General features: G+C 39.0%; 1 protein-coding gene and 1 long non-coding RNA gene across 2 annotated transcripts; one reads left to right on the top strand and one right to left on the bottom strand.

Annotated features, from left to right (window-relative positions):
* The first annotated feature begins 2,409 nt into the window (after positions 1–2,409).
* si:dkey-171c9.3 lies at positions 2,410–15,881 on the top strand. Its single transcript, XM_041219663.1, has 4 exons — positions 2,410–2,491; positions 8,750–8,845; positions 11,392–14,073; positions 14,572–15,881. The coding sequence occupies exons 2-4, from the start codon at positions 8,750–8,752 to the stop codon at positions 14,749–14,751; spliced, it is 2,958 nt and encodes a 985-aa protein (XP_041075597.1). The 5' UTR covers positions 2,410–2,491; the 3' UTR covers positions 14,752–15,881.
* Positions 8,784–9,817, bottom strand: LOC121295234. Its single transcript, XR_005946889.1, has 3 exons — positions 9,706–9,817; positions 9,242–9,288; positions 8,784–8,867 (listed from the first exon to the last, which is right to left on the bottom strand). It is a non-coding gene; the product is annotated as an uncharacterized LOC121295234 (long non-coding RNA).
* Positions 15,882–17,001: the final 1,120 nt, after the last annotated feature.

Here is a 17,001-nt window from a genome sequence, read left to right as displayed (position 1 = left end):
ATTTTACCTGGAAAGAATACCTCTCAGTTTTCTTAAAAGAAAAAAAGGCAATTTTTTTGACATTTTTAATGTGTGCTTCAAAAGAAGGTTGTATATCAAATATAACACCTAGGTTTTTTACTTCTGCCCTAAAATCTATACAGAGTCCATCAGATAAAACATCAATCTAATGTGTATTTTGATGCTTTCTCTGAGGCCCCAGTATCATCAATTCTGTTTTGTCTGAATTTAACATAAAGTTATTAAACATCCAGTTCCTAATATCAACAAGATAGGTATTGAAAAAGTTAGTAGCAGATATAGTCCTGTTTGAGGGACAAGTAAAACTGAGTATATCAGTCGTAGTTTTGTGCATCATAACATTATATATATATATATATATATATATATATATATATATATATATATATATATATATATATATATATATATATATATATAAAACACAATAATTAACAATTAAAAGTTTGTTTATTAACATTTTATTATAACGTCCAACTAGCTTGGGATGAGCTAGTTTTTATGACAAATAAACAGCTTTGCTTCCTGCACGCTGGACCCTGCTGCAGATACTGTTCCCCTATACTGGACTGTTGGTGCAACCTCCTTGCACCAAAACCGACTCCTACCAAGGGATCATTACATGCAACTGGCAAGAGACAGGGGCTGATAGCAGCCACTGATTGGCGGTATAAGCGTGCTAGCAGGGGTGGGGAGTTGGAGAATTAACCTGTGTAACCTGTCTTGCTGAGAAGTATTGCTGACCTGCTTTTCCTGTGCTTTTATGCAAAATAACAGTGATTGCTGCTTTTGAAGAACTCCTGTTTCACTCTTCTGTTCTTACCAAGTCACTATAATAAGTAGAAATACATTTATAAACTACATGACAAAAACACTTACACCTTCACAATCGTTTTTTTCTGTTTTACGATATTTGAGTTTGTGCTTGGGATAAAATAAATCCCTTTGTCCTTCAAGTAACATCTCTTATTATCACAGAACAATGCAGAACCTTAGCAGAACATAAGATACATTACTGTTAATGACTCTTAATTTAGATACTCTTAAACACAGAAGATTAGTTGGACTCAAGTCATGCAACAAGGAAACCATTTCAATTGTAAAAGATAAAATTTCTAGAAGACGAGTCTGATTGAACAGGATCAACTAAGGACAGGTTCTACCAGTGAAGACCTGGGGAATAGGGCCCCCTTTTCTAGGTCGAGGGGAGAGGGGTACAGTCGTCATCTGGAAGCCCTTATATTCAGCAAACACTACAGACATTGGATAATTAGATCCAGCAACTGATCTGAATCACTGATGTGATGAGCGTTCACAGCCTCCTAGGGAGAGACTAGACTGGCTGGGTGTCTCACCATTGTATCTCTCACTGGCCATTGCGGCTAGAAGTATCTGGTACCTTCTGTGGATTTCAGGAGGATTATTTCTTTGATGTGAATTGCTTTAGCATTTACCTAGTTTACCCTTAATCTTACCTTGAGCTAATCCTGCACACTTACTTTCTATCCATGATTATGAATACCCAAAAAATCCCCGCCTTGCACTCCGAAGCAGAAAACAAACACTATTGGAAAGTGTTGGAGAGAAATGTATTACGTGTAATGCATTACTGTAATCTGATTACATTGTTCAGTAATTTGTAACTGTAATGTGATAACGAATTACATGTGACATATTTACTTTTAGTTGAAAACAATGACAACGGCTAATGCACAACATGGAAATCAGAAGGCACTTCAACATTGCAAGTCAAACCTTTCCACGCCACATGAACGCTGTTTTTCTATTATGTTGCTAGGGATTTGCGTCAGAGGAGGGAGCGGGTTTGATAGCTGGAACTTCAAAGCATGTTTCTGTAACTAGCTGTTTAAGTAATTTGTAACTTTTTAAAAATGCTAACTTTTTTGATTATTAGGTGCATAGAAACAATACAAAAATGAGCCAAATAAAATAACAATCACAACACAAGCACAGAACTATAAGACAATAATATACACATTAGTTTACACACAGTTAAAGGGAAAGTACAGTAGTCAATCAACAATGCTCCCATAACTGAGAAGATTCTTCAATGAGAGAGCTTGGTCAGTCTCTACAATGGAATGCACGCACCCACAAAAACTTGCAACTGTAGAGGATTACACAAAGCAAACAAGGAATAATATTTCTACTGAATTGTCATTGATTAGAATCAAATTCATATTGCTTCCCATTCAATCTGTTCTCAGTTAAAAAGTTCACTGAACTGGGGGAAGGGAGTCATGGTCGGGGACCAGAGCAAGGTCCCTCTTGTCAACAACAGCAGCCTCATCAGCTTGCATGTGCTGCAGATTCTGCAGGTGCTAAAGAGGAAGTCACCGCCAACACAAAACCACTAGAGCACCGGTGCTCAGTTCCTTCTCGATCAGCTAGACCCTGCGCCATTTGTTCAGAAGCTTTTCTTTTCAAATCAATCTTTCCGTTTTCAGAGGTAAGTACAAATTTGAATTTAACATTTTAGATTTGTTGTGCTGGCCTCACCTGTATTGTGTGTGAAACTGTGCACTAACATTTGGGTATTTCAATTTGTCAGATTACAAAGTACAAGGAACTTCTTGTTCGATTGTTGCAACAATTTCAGTCCAGTTATTTGACAGCATTTTTTTGACTTACATATTATATTTTAAGATATGTTTTTGTATGTGGTTATATTATGTTCTCATTTTAATACAACAAATGATCTCAGAACAAAACAAATGGTTATTAAAATAATATGTATTAGATGTTCTCAGTAATAACAACCCGTGCCATACTGCATAGAACAATTGGGCACAGACAAGTGACAGACAACGCAGGAGAATAAATGAAAATTTATTTAAATATCTGGCAAAATCACAAGTAGTGCAACTTAACTGTTAACCAGCCTTTGAAAACTCCCTAGTGAATTACAAAAATGCCAGTACTGTAAATGATACACTTTATTGTAGTTTTAAGAATGTCAGTAGCAGACAGCCTCCACCACTGTTGTGAATTCAAAATTAGAGCTAGCAGTGTAACTAAAAAGTCATCTCACAAGTGGAATGATCCCCTGAAATGTTCTCTTTTTTCTAGGGAAACAGTACAGCTGGGGAGGAGAGTTTGTTACCTGATAACTTTGCTTAGACTTGCTCTCTAAATATCTCAATATCCCTGACTAGAGAATTGTTTCCTCTTTAGAAAAAAGATAAATATTTGAATGAGCAGTCTGTCCCACAAGTGCCTCAAATATGCTCCTCTTGCTACCAAAGTGCAATGACTGGGTATCGCATTTATTCCTTTTACCCTCAAAAATAGGTTTATCCTATGATGATATGCTATAACAAGGTTGAATCAATACTGAGGCTGGGTCTGTATGATCAAAGGTGAATCACAAATGCTTGAACAAAGGGTGCTGCAGCCTCTCACTGCAGGCTGTGAGAATGCTGCATCAACCAGGTCACTTAATTAGAGCAAAACAAAGCTACAAAGCAGTCCAAGGTCCTATTAAATATGAGATATATATAATCAAGTGGGGGAAGTGAAAACCAGAAAACAGCTACCAGGCCTTCCTGAGGAAATTTGTGTGGGGGGACCAGAGCATGCTGTTGATGTTATCTGGGTAGAGGGAACCAAACCTGCTGACAGACGACATGAGCTGAATAACCATGATTTAAAATGGAGATTATACTGTCGGGTTTGAATTGGTTAGTAGATATGGCATTTATTATACATTTAATGTATATTTGAAGAGGAATGATCTTCTTTGTTACACTCCCCTTAACGTATTATGAGTTATTACAGTGTCAATCATGAGTAAATACTGTCTTTTATTATTTTTTAAAGACTGTCTTATGGTGCTTTCCCCTGAGCTCAAAGCCTCGGTTCTAGCTGCCTGTCACAGTAATATGTAAAACAGGCCAAATCAGCCAGTGTCTTAATAGAAGAGCCAGTGGCATCTAATGATCTGCCAAGTTTTCTTTTCTTTTGCTGGCATGCACTACACTGCTGTGCACGAGAAGGGTCTGCTGCTTACTAATATAAAGACTAGCCTACGCATGTCTATAGCTGGAAACTAGCATTGAAGAGCTGCTTGTGAACTCACAGTCACACAGTTAGCAAAAAACTAAGGATTTCACATTCAAAGCTACTTGCTCTTTAACTAATTCTGTAAAACACAAAATAAAAAGCTTTTGTATGTTAGCCAAGTTTTTTTTTAATTTTCTGTAACACTGTACTCACCCTTCTAAAAGCTCCCCTAGAAAAAGCACAGTGAATGGATAGCACTGCAAAGCACAGAGAGGTATGGTAAAGTATATATAAAAAAAAGGAAAACCACAGTAAATACATAGCATAACCATGGGAAAAGCACATGCAGATTTACTGTGTTAATCCTTTATAAGGACAGACACATAGCTGAGTGTGTAATTATCCCTATAGACAGCTGTCTAGCTAATCAAGATGTAAATGTTCTACCTACTTACCGTAGAATTCTGATATTGAGGTCTGGTTTCTAGCAGCCTGCATTTCATGATCTCGTTCAAATTGGATTAACAGGGTTCGGATTAGCGAGAGTCTACTGTATTAAGTTACTATGTACTCATCAAATATGCCTTTGTTAAGAGTGATATTTAAGTAGTGCAATGTTGCAACATAACCTCAGGATTAAATGCGAACTATGATGCTGCTTTCCTTAAAAGCATATCTGTGTAATAAAGCATAGCAAAAGCATTATTAGGTAAGCATTGTAAAGCCCAGAGAGGTATGGTAAAGCACATTAAAAAGCATGGTACAATACAATAGTAAGTGCATGGTATTGCTAATTTACTTAAAAAGTAAAACAAAACAAACCACAGCTGTGACAACACATTATTACATTTAATTATTGTTGCTGTTATTTTGGTACCATACAGCAATTAAGATTTGAGACCAGGGTTAAAGTTATTCATTTGGCAATAAAAAATATATATAAATTAACCACTAATATAGTACAAAAGTTGAGTGTAGTTTTAGCGAACTCCATATTAAAAACTGTGTTCAAGAGGTAAGCCAATTGGTACACTGCCCACTCAAACACTCTCAAAAGCAATGCCTGCCTCATCTGAAACAATCTATTCTCTGCGACGTCTTCTCAAAAACTAGCCGTCCTTCCTTCCTGTCTGCCACGTGACTATGTTCCTGTAAACCCCCCCTTCGGGTGCAGAAATGTGCCTTCAATTAGAATTTACTCAAAATGGTTCATGGATGAGGTTGAAAAGCTTTATTCTTTGGTTTTAGATTCTGCCCAGGAAAAACTCTTAGGCCCAAATTTATAAAGGGGTAAAACCGACCTCAAAAAGCCACGAAATGTGTACGGCCGCACACGTTGTCAAAATAACAACCTATTTTATAAGACTAATTAGGTAAAGCAAGTGATTCGGCAATGCCTAAGCCAGTATTGTTAAATACCAGAATGCCATGTTACAAAAAATACATTCTGTAGGCATTACTAAAATAACGGTGGAGGATGAGCCCTCATTGTATATGAGACTTTTTCTTTCGTGCGCCTCGGAATATCGTTACATCTTAATCTCCTCCACCATTCTTTTAATAATGCCTACACTCCTGTTAGAACCTTGCTTTGCCATTGTGGGGAGAACCTTTTTTACAAGGATTCTAAATTCTATATTTTCTGTTTTGTCAAGTAAGCTATGAAACATGTAACATTGAAAATTGAAGTTTGCAAAATAATATGGCACCGGTATTATAAACTGTAATTTACAAACTGACTTGATCAGAAGGGTTAAAAAATGAGCTCTTTGCAAAATGTTATTAAATGTTTCTTTGTCCTTGAAAACGATGACTCCTTCTTGCCGCAGACAAGCCTCCCACATCACCTTGCCTTTTATATAGCCTACTGTCTGACTGCAGCAAATTAACACATGCTTTTCGGAGAATAGCAGGCGGAGTTTGTACAGTTACTAACAGTCTTCCTTAACTCTGAGCTGCTCAGGCAGAGGAAATGCGGCTCTTGAAGTTGCTTGCCAACCTTAACTGTTGACAATGAAAAGCTGTCAAACCTAGATATGGTACATTTCCTTAGTTCTCACAGTCAGACAGACAAACAGATAATGGTAGCTAGTTAAGAATGTAACTTACTGTATTGTTTGACAGATAGATATTGAATCAGTATTGTATTACACAGTGATGTTAAAGGATTAAGAATTATGCAAATATGGCAAACATTTAATTTGCAAGGGTGGCTATGATGTGAACTGCATCTACATGTATATATATATTTGAATGACATACATATATTTTTATATACAGTGCCTTGCAAAAGTATTCAGACCCCTGACCAATTCTCTCATATTACTGAATTACAAATGGTACATTGAAATTTCGTTCTGTTCGATATTTTATTTTAAAACACTTAAACTCAAAATCAATTATTGTAAGGTGGCATTGGTTTTATGTTGGGAAATATTTTTAAGAAAAATAAAAAACTGAAATATCTTGCTTATATAAGTATTCAACCCCCACACATTAATATTTGATAGAGCCACCTTTCGCTGCAATAACAGCTTTAAGTCTTTTGGGGTAAGTATGTACCAGCTTTGCACACAGTGTAGGAGTGATTTTGGCCCATTCTTCTTGGCAGATTTGCTTCAGGTTGTTCAGGTTGGTTGGACGACGCTTGTGGACCGCAAATTTCAAATAGTGCCACAGATTTTCAATGGGATTGAGATCAGGACTTTGACTGGGCCACTGTAGGACATTCACCTTTTTGTTCTTGAGCCACTCCAATGTTGCTTTGGCCTTGTGCTTGGGATCATTGTCCTGCTGAAAGGTAAATTTCCTCCCAAGCTTCAGTTTTTTAGCGGACTGAAGCAGATTCTCTTGCAGTATTTTCCTCTATTTTGCTCCATCCATTCTTCCTTCAATCGTAACAAGATGCCCAGTCCCTGCTGATGAGAAGCATCCCCACAGCATGATGCTGCCACCACCATACTTCACTGTAGGGATGGCGTGTCTTGAGGCATGGGCAGTGTTAGGTTTGCGCCACACATAGTGCTTTTAGTTTTGGCCAAAGCTCTATCAAAACCTTTTCCCACATCGCAGCTTGGTAACTCTCCTGCTTTCTGGCAAACTCCAGACCTGCTTTCAGATGGTAATTTTTGAGTAACGGCTTCTTTCTTGCCACCCTCCCGTACAGCCCAGTGTTATGCAGAGCTCTTGATATGGTTGACTGGTGTACCATTACTCCACTCCCAGCCACTGAACAATCTGTAGCTCCTTCAAAGTTATTGTTGGCCTCTCTGTGGCTTCTCTCACAAGTCTCCTTCTTGTTTGAGCGCTGAGTTTTGAGGGACGGCCTTTTCTTGGCAGTGCCTGGGTGGTGTGATGAGGCTTCCACTTCCTGATTATTGATCCAACTGTGGTCACTGGGATATCCAAACACTTGGATATTATTTTTTACCCTTTCCCTAATCTATGCATTTGTACTACTTTATCTCTAACTTCTGTAGAATGGTCTTTGGTCTTCATTTTCCTTCAGATTCACAACCTTACCAATGATCCTTCAACAGTGGGGTTTTTATCCAGAAAATATATAATTTATAAAAGTACAAATATAAAGTTCTATGTTGAGGGGTATTACAGGTTATGTCGGAGTTTATAAGACTTACAGCCCCTTCTTTTTACAGGGCTTTGTTACAAGAGATGCATAATAATGCAGCACATGAAACCCAACTGAACTGTGACAGACGGTTTCTCAAGTCTCCAAAATAAACACACATGTTCAGCATCTTTCTGAGAAAGGCAGCCAAGTCATCAGACAAGTAACCAGGGACCTGAAAATGAGGAGTCAGAGCAATATGAACTCTGTTTTCAATAGCTTTTGAAAATATTGTAATAAAAGCTGTAAACAACAAAGAGGTTTAATTAAAGTAAATGCCAAAACGTATTGTTTCTTAATATTTCACGAAAGGGATTATTTTTAAAAGGATTTTATAATTTAAAAATACTCAAATTCCATGACTGAGAAAGACTTCTAGTGAAAACTAAACTAAATTTATAAAACAATAAATACATTAATATCCACAAAATGTATTTTAATTTTTGTTCAAGAGCTTTATTAACAGTGATTTACTCAACAGTATGCTTTTTCAGTCAGTGTTGTGACTAATTGCAGTTTCCAGAAAACTAATTTGGAATACAGACATGACTTGGAACAGTTAACCTAATAGCAATATTACTATATGTTACCTGTAAACTGTGTTTATATTACTTTCCTTAGAAAAATACCCAAATCTTTGTGTGCATGTAACCACAATGAATGTTAGGGACATAATGTAGCTACTAAAAATAACATAAGTTAAAATTAGACTTGCTAATTCAAATTTGATCAAAATAAAATGTCAGATTTCACAGAATTGGGTCATGGTTCAATAAGATTCACCAGTGAGATCAAAGCCAGACAAAACTGAGTCAACACTTATATGTTGTAATGTGCACTAAATAGAAGATGTCCCTTTGTAGTGCAGAACCAGCTAGAAGATACCCGATAATGCTGACTATATGCCCGATCATGCTGTTCCACCAGCACTCATTCTTGTTATAAAGTGGAACAGAAATAGCACGCTCTTGTAATTATGGTTCCTAATTGTTGCTTTAAAAAAAAAAGGGGGGGGGGGGGGGGGGGCTGTACATAATTATTTTTAAGAAGTAACAGGATCCTTTTAATAATTGGCAGATGTCTCTTGAAAGTGATTGGCTGAGCAGTAGACTGAAGCTGTGTCATTTAACCAGCTCCTCAAATGAAGATCAGAGGGCTCCAGAAGATGGACAGGTGAGAATGCAGCGACCATTACCTGTAGAAATGTTCTGCATTAATACAAGACCGCCACAAGAGGGAGGCAGGGTTCCGGGCCTATTTTTACAACCAATATACAGTAAATATTATATTTTATATTAGGGAGCTGTCAATAGGATTTGAGCTAAAGTTGCCTTTTTGAAACAACTTTTTTTCTTCATTCTCAATTCTTAGCAACTGTGATCTTTCTAAGCCTTTTAGTCCTGTAAAAGATATATGTCTCATCTATGTGATTAATTTAAAGTATTTATTACCCCCCTCTGGGAGAGGATATAAGAACTGAAGAACATTTTTAATTAGCAAAATATTGAGAAGATCAGATTCTGTAGATATATAGGGGTGTACAGATGTCCCTCTGTATGCCACACTTACTTTATGCTTAAATGAGAACCACTTAGCCAATCGTCATGAAACTTGGTCTGGAAAACCATAAAAAAAATGAAACAAAATGTTCAAACAATCTTTCCAAAAGATTGCATCCTGGAAAAAGTTCACAATAGAATAACAGTGTTATTTGTTTACTCTGCTAAACTTAACAAAATATTTTTACTTAATTAAAACAAAATCAGACTTGTCCAGCCATCACTCCTGCCAGAAAATGAATCGGTAGCAGGAATTTCCTCAAAACAGTAAAAGTAAATATTAAATGGATATTGCCTCTATCACAAAGCTTAGAAAGGTCATACAGACAAGCAAACTGACTGTTACCATCTTTACAACTGACTTGAAATAAATGGTTTCAAATTTGTCTGGAAGTATTGAGGTCCAAGCAGAAGTGTAGAACAACCCTAATTAGATTGGTAGTATACAGTATTTAAACACACATGTTTACCTACATCAGCTTCCGTCAGCTAAATGTCTCTGCTCAGTGTTTATGTCTGGAGGAAGTACCCTGACCCTGCGCTTTCGGAACCGCCCCACAGTCACGCAGAGGACTGGACTGATCTGGCAAGCAAGCACAGGGAACAATGTAAGAGACAAGCTCTGCATTCAAATAAGAGCAGGGCAGTCAATTACACTAGCCACTGCAATATCCCAGCATTCGCAGACACTTCATTAAAGAAGAGACTGGATTTGATTCACCTTGATGCCTGGGGACTCATTTTTATTAAACAAATACAACAATTAGTGCTAAAAAACAGACAGACCCCTTTATTACAGCCTGCACACTGGGAGCTTATAGAATATTAATGCAGTTGTGCAAACCACAGAGCCAAGAACCTGACCAGTGAACTATAGGCCACAGCATGCTAGGGCCCTTATAAAGGTTTACCACAGTAAAGGGAATGGTTGCCATGCTTTTCCTGTAGTTATACTAAACATTTACCATGGTGTAAGACTTTCTCCAGGTACTAATGTATCCTACTGAGTTTATAAGCACCTTAGAATAATATTAGTAGCAGTAGTAGTAGTAGTAGTAGCAGTCAAAGTAGTAAATGTGGAGTATATATTATTGTTCATTAGTATATGTGGCAAAGTGCCCGCCCCTGTGTGTATTTTGTGTTGTATGTTGTGTGTTAATGTTGAGGTATAGTCATTGGTATACAGGATATAAATGGGTCTGTGTAACACGAGTGTTAACACACAACACACAACACAAAATACACACAGGGGAGGGCACTTTGCCACAGTATAGTATTCATTAGCTACATCACACTCATGAATAATAAGACTTAAGGTGCTGCCAGTAATGCTGCAATCAACCATTTGTCTGTCAAAATAAATGACACCTAATCAATCCTCACAGTTCTTAAGGAGTTGGCAAGGGTACAATATTGCAGATTCTGTCACTTTTTGTTTCAATGCTTACATTGTGGGAAGCACATTTTCATGTTTTAAATGTGCTGAGGCTTTATCAAAGGGCTCTGCAACAGGCCTTTGTCCTGTATGATTTGTAGTCTGAGGACAGGCCTTCCAATAAGTTCTGTGCAAGTAGCACAAATACACCCTGGGGCCACATTCTTTAAACCAAAAAGCAAATGCAAATTTGAAACAATGATCTTGCTGCAGATATCCAGGGGGGACTAGAATGTGTTGTTTCATGCAACTCACAGTATCACTTTCAATTGGAAAAATAAAGTTTAAAACCTACAGCCCTAAATATTAAAGTGAATGCTACAACAGAGTCCAAAAAAATCAGACCAGAATGTCTCTATATATCTTCCATAGCCAAGTTACTGGAAGGAATGACCTTGAACAAAAAACAAAACAAAAACTCAGGCATGTTCCAAAGACCCTTGTTAAGATTTTGTAACTTTTTTTTACCTTAAGAAAAAGTAATCTACATTTTGGAGAATAAAGCTTTGAAATTCAGCCCCTGCTATTATATTTCTCATGCTTCTAGTTCAGTAAAATACCAGGTGTTTTTCTCTTTCAAAAAAGTATTAATTAATCAAAGACTGAACTTTAAAAATATACTCCAACATCAAACAGAAAAACAGAAAGTTTGTGCTAATAGCAGGTGACTATTTAGTTCAAGTGGCTGTAAATTGAGTTCATTGTATTTCCTTTTCCCTTTGCAGAATTCAGGAGCTGTGCATCTTACCACACAACCAGGTGCGACTCCCACCTACGACAGAACAGCTGTTCTCAACACACTCAATGCATATACAGAAGGATTGAGCCAGGCTCTAGGCATGGCTTCTGGGGAGCAGGGAGTGGAGACTAATAACATTCCTCAGCATTGCACAGAACCTGGGCACAGTTTAATTTCCAGCTATGCAGACTACATGACGAGTGATATTATGAGTGTCCTTAAAAGGCAATTGGAACCAACTGTGAGCAGGAATGCTGCATTAGAGTTGAGTCAACCCCTACCTGACTGCCAGTCTGCATCCATTGGTGGAACAGCTGTCATGCACAAAGAAGATGATTTGCATGTGTCTCCAATGGAATTAGATGCAGGCACTAGTCCCAGCATTGATTATAATGGCTTCCTGGGTTTGGCTACTAAGCTTTCCTCTATTATTATTCAGAAATCACATGAAGAGATTAATAAGGGGCTAACTGTGAGCCAAGACTCTTCCTCCCAGTGCACCAATAGCACCTTATCAGAAGAGAGGAAGATTAGGCGTACTCGGTCTGTTGCGGAGGAATTTGCATCAAAACTGACAAAGGAACTGGACTCTATATGCATTGAGGAATTAAGAGACACAATAATGACATTGACCTCGAGGGCTCTGTTGGAAATGGATGGAAGTACAATGGACCATGAATCATGTACCAGTGGGAGGTTCTCTGAAGAAGCTGGACATATAAACCTAGTCAGATCCCCAGACACACCAATGCCTTGCTGCACCAAGAACTGCTGCGGGAGAGATCAGCATTATCACTTTCCCAGCCCAGTGGTCTACGATCTCCCCTTAAGTGAGGTGGAAAATCAGTACCAGTTTTTCAATTCATTTTTGAGAGAGTATGGGACAGGGGGCTCCATCACAACAAGACAACACCAAGAGCCATCCTGTTTTTCAGCTCCAGCAAAATCTGTGTTCTTCAAAAAGAGTTCGATGGACTATCCTGATGCTCCTCCGCCCACCCCCCTCGTGCCAGAGAAAGGTAAGAGCCGGAGCAGCTTCTCCAGGAAACTGAAAGGTGGCCTCGCCAAGGAGTTCCTCCCATCTCCTCCTCCACCAACCCCCAAGGAAGACTCTACTAGTTCTCCCAGGAAAGAGCAAGACACTAGGGATAAGGCAGAGTTCATGGCCAAACTCATGAGGTCGCTCTCTCTGGAGTATTCAGAAAGAGAAAGGGAAGCAGAGCAAAGTATTGGTCAGGCCAAGGAGGATGGAAGGTCTCGGAGGCATTCAAAGGAGAATCAAGTATTTCAACAGATTTCAGTCTATGCTAACCAGTTAGCTTTAACTATAATGAGCTGGAGCGCAAATGAAAATTTTTTAAAAGGCCCGAATGTGGAGACTGGGAACAGCTGTGTGGACAGCACTTCAACAGAAAGTGATCTAGTAAGTATCCAGGAGCAGATGCAGAGTGTGGCTCCCATAAGAATGACTCACAGCCCACTCAGCCCTGTGTCTGTCTATGCAGAGAGGATGAGTCAAGAAATAAGAGACGAGGTTCTGGCAATTCAAAAAGAAATGTTGCCGGAAATCAAAGTCCCCTGTAAAGCCAAGGCAGCATCAACTAACGGGATCCAGCCACACTGTGAAGCGAATCTCAACCACATGGCAGAAAGGCTTGCTGAAGAACTCATTCAGGCCTCGTTTCAGATGCTTGTGACGCCCACAAAGGCTGGTTGGTGTCGGGTATCAGGGCAGGCAGAGGTGGGAGAACAGCTGTCCAGAACTGTCCCACATCCAGACCGACATGTGATGTTCAGCCAGGAGTCGGTTGTTTTTGACGGGGACTATAAAGAAATGCCAGACTCATCAATGGAGAATGTATCAACTAACCCACCTGCATCAGATAAATGCTGTGTGCCATCCACTTGGGAGACCAATATTAACTTTGGTGCTTTCCAAAATGCAGACCTGGCCCAATTTGCAGGGTTATTGATTAAAGATGTCCTGCAGAAAGCTGTCAAACACCTCAAGGAAACATCTTTTGATAATGTAAAAGATCAGTGCCCATTTGGACCAAACATGGTAGAGGAAATAGCAGAGAAGCCGAGCAGAAAGATCTTGGCCTGTACCGTTCCTTCAGTAGTGAAGCAAGAACACCACCAACTCCATAGGAAGCTCTATGAAAGAGAGGGCGTATCTGCAGTTACCATTCCCCAGCAATCTGGAAGGAGATTCAATGGAGGTTGTATACAGTCACAACAGCCAAAAGTGACTGACTTCGAAATGATGAATTGGCATGGGTCCTATGCCGAGGATTTAGCTAAAGCTGTGCTGAAAACTTCATTAGATGAAGCTGGCAAACACTGCAGTGATCTTTTTAATAGTCCTATTTTAAAGCATGCCACTGGTACAAAAAACCCCACAACCTTCAAGTTAACCCATGTGAACTCAGGAGAAGAAAGTGGATTCCCAAATAGAGGGGCCTTGAAGGCATACCAGCACACTGACCCTGAAGGAGTCTTTTCTGCATCCGGGAAGCCAGGCCTCAGGCCTGTGGTGGCACAGCTGGATGCTCACTGTGACATTACCACACAGCAGCTGCAGGGAGTGCTCCAATGGGCAGTAGCCTCTCAGTTAAACATACCTGTACTCCAGTGTAGGACCCCAGCAGAGGATCTTAGAACACAGGTAAGTAGTCACATGCTGTACATACTCTTAGTACTGGCAACCTATCATTTTGATATACCAATTTATTTCAAGTACAACACTGTTACTTATGGTCATGGCTTCAGCCAGAAAAAAAGTAGGTTAGACTGATACATCTAGAATGCAGTTATAACCTAGAATTTTTTTTTAAAAGTTATATTGTTATACCTTTCAAAAAAATGTGTTACTCATGAGATATTTAAAGGTTTTTGTGTTCTGAACTGTTAGCTACTTTGATAACAGTCTGAAAATGTTTCATGCATACCACACATAAGAGTATGATGTTTTTAGCAACACAGTAGAGCACAATAGATACTTAGTAGACTATGCACAACAGATACATAGCATAAATGGCTCTGTAACCTAACCAGAAGGGGCCTTTTAGTAAACAAACTCTTTTTCAGGCGTACAAGTTTAACTGTACACATAAATAAATAAACGATTGAGGCCGTTTAGTTAATCTATTTTGTTTCCTGTCAGTTTTCCGGCCTGGCGCGGAGGGCGGTGGAGCGGGGCTGGATGGTGGGGGACCTGGTGATGGCTCTGTTTCTCTACTGTGACCTGACAGAGCAAGCCGTAGCCAGGAGGCACAGTACACAGAGCTCTCTCCTGGACTGGCTGTGGGACTGCATGGATCTCCTTCACAGACACTTCCCTTAGGAACAGTTCTCCACCCTGAACCAGTCCCGGTTTTCTTTCAACCAGTTCCTATAAAAAGAGTGGTTTTATTGTCATTTGGCCATTTTGAAATGCTCCTGTGGAAATAAAACATTCTAAAGGGATTTTAAAGGATGCCAGAAGGCGTTTTGTTCCACTGTGAAAATGCAGCATTGTAGGTTTTAATAATGATCTCAAAGTTTAATCCAAAATGTCTCAGCATGATTTTTACATGTACTAATAAACACACCCAATAAAGTTACCAAATCTGAAATAAGCAGCTCAGGTGTTTAATTTAGGGCATTGTATTTGCGGTCTGAAGATGATTCCTATTGCTTTTAGAATTGTAAATCGTTCTTTGTTCCTTTTTATCTGATGACGTGTGGAGTAATCAACGAAAACATTATTTTGATACAGTGTCATTCATGGGAAGACCTTTCAAAGCATTTCACAATCAAATACAGTAAAAACACCTGTCAAACATGACCAAGCAATAAAAGAATACAAGTAAAATGAAAAAAATAAATACATTAAAAAAAATAAAAACATCAAATGTAATCACAGTCCGAAGGCTTGAGAGAACAAATAGGCCTGACACTTCAGCAGGGAATCAACATTTCCGATGGTCCTTGGCAAAGTAAATAGCTTTGTTAATCTAGCCCATATTAAGCACTGCAATGCAAAGACGCTGGAACTAGGGGTGCTGGGGGAGCGGCAGCCCCCCCTTTGGCTTTGCATGGCTTCCATCATATACAGGGGTTACAGTTTTGTTCAATGACTTTCAGCATCCCCACTTTTGTTCCAGTGCCACTGCTGCAATGATATTTCGCCTCAAGGCACCTTATCATCATAATAAAGTTTTGTTATAGGAATTATTTTTCTTTCAGCAGTTTTTATAATCACCAATGTAATTTATAGCTTAGTACATATTATAAAGGAATCTATTTAGCTAATGATTTCAAATCTCATAGGTGGTCTGCGAATCTTAATATACTGGGTATACATTTTCAGACAGAATTCCCTTAAACAAAAATCCTGGATCAGGGTTGAGAAGAACAATTTTATATAATCTGAAGCTGCAACTTGGAATAGCTAATCTTATGAACTGATGAACTAATTCTGGCCTAGGTTTCCATGGAAAAAGAACAACGATTACATGTAAACGTGTGTTTTTAAAACACCTTGGAGTGTTTTTTTTATTTTTTCTTTAATTAATTATTTCTTTTTACATCTTTGTTTATTGATTTACATTTCTCTTTCTCTCATTTCACATTCTTTCTTGTATTTCTTGCAGTGCAGTAAATTGTGTTTTGAAGATTACTGCAGCGAAATTGACCGTGTAATACGTGCATTCCTAACATATTTGTCTGTTGTCAGACAATCCTAATAAACAGTACATACACAAGTGTCTGGATGTATGGTTGTGACAAAGTGGCTGAGTGGGAACAGGTGCAGGAGTGATGCAGTGCAGTAATTAATCAGACAGAGCCTTGTAATTCAGTTTGGAAAGTGTGCTTTATTTTTATCCAGGTCTGGTGACCAAGAAACAATAATCCCCCGGCAATACAGAGCAATGTGTACTGCAAGGAGTAGACAATAACGGGCTTCTAGACCCAGTCCTGGGTGCGTACAGTAGTGCTCGTGGTGGGCGATACAGTTTATTTTGTCACAGTAGTCCGGCTAGTGCTGGCCCTCGACGACAGCTCAGGAACCGTGTTAGCCATCTAGTGAATTACACAATGACGAACAAATAAAAACACTCACGATACTGAAACAGTGGTTACGGGGTCTCTCACAGTCCTTCTCGGTTCACAAACACAAACCAAAAAGAAGGAACAGATTATGATTCTCCGTCCCCTTTTAAGCTGTCACACATGATCCCTTGGTAAAAGAGTGCAACCACCTCTCCAATTACCAATCATGTAATTTCCCTTCCGGGTCGATGCGTTTTTGAAACGGAGTCTCACCCTTTTCCTGGCTGGCCGACTTCCCTTGAACCCTGGGAAAGAGCTGTTAGACCAGTCCATCCGAGGAACTCTGTTCTCGCTGCTTAGCGCCCTGACAGGTAGGGAGGGAGATTTACCACCAAGAATCATTGTCTTTCTGTATGACAGAAAGACAATGATTCTTGGTGGTAAATCTCCCTCTCGACCTGCGCGGGTGCTAAGTAAATGGAACAGAATACTCTGACTAAATTAACTGACACTTCGTTCCGAGGGTTAAAAGGAAGTCCATCATGTAGAAAAGAGACAA

This window comes from Polyodon spathula, chromosome 20, assembly GCF_017654505.1.
Source record: "Polyodon spathula isolate WHYD16114869_AA chromosome 20, ASM1765450v1, whole genome shotgun sequence".
Lineage (NCBI taxonomy): Eukaryota > Metazoa > Chordata > Actinopteri > Acipenseriformes > Polyodontidae > Polyodon > Polyodon spathula.
This window is presented reverse-complemented; position numbering and strand designations above follow the sequence as displayed.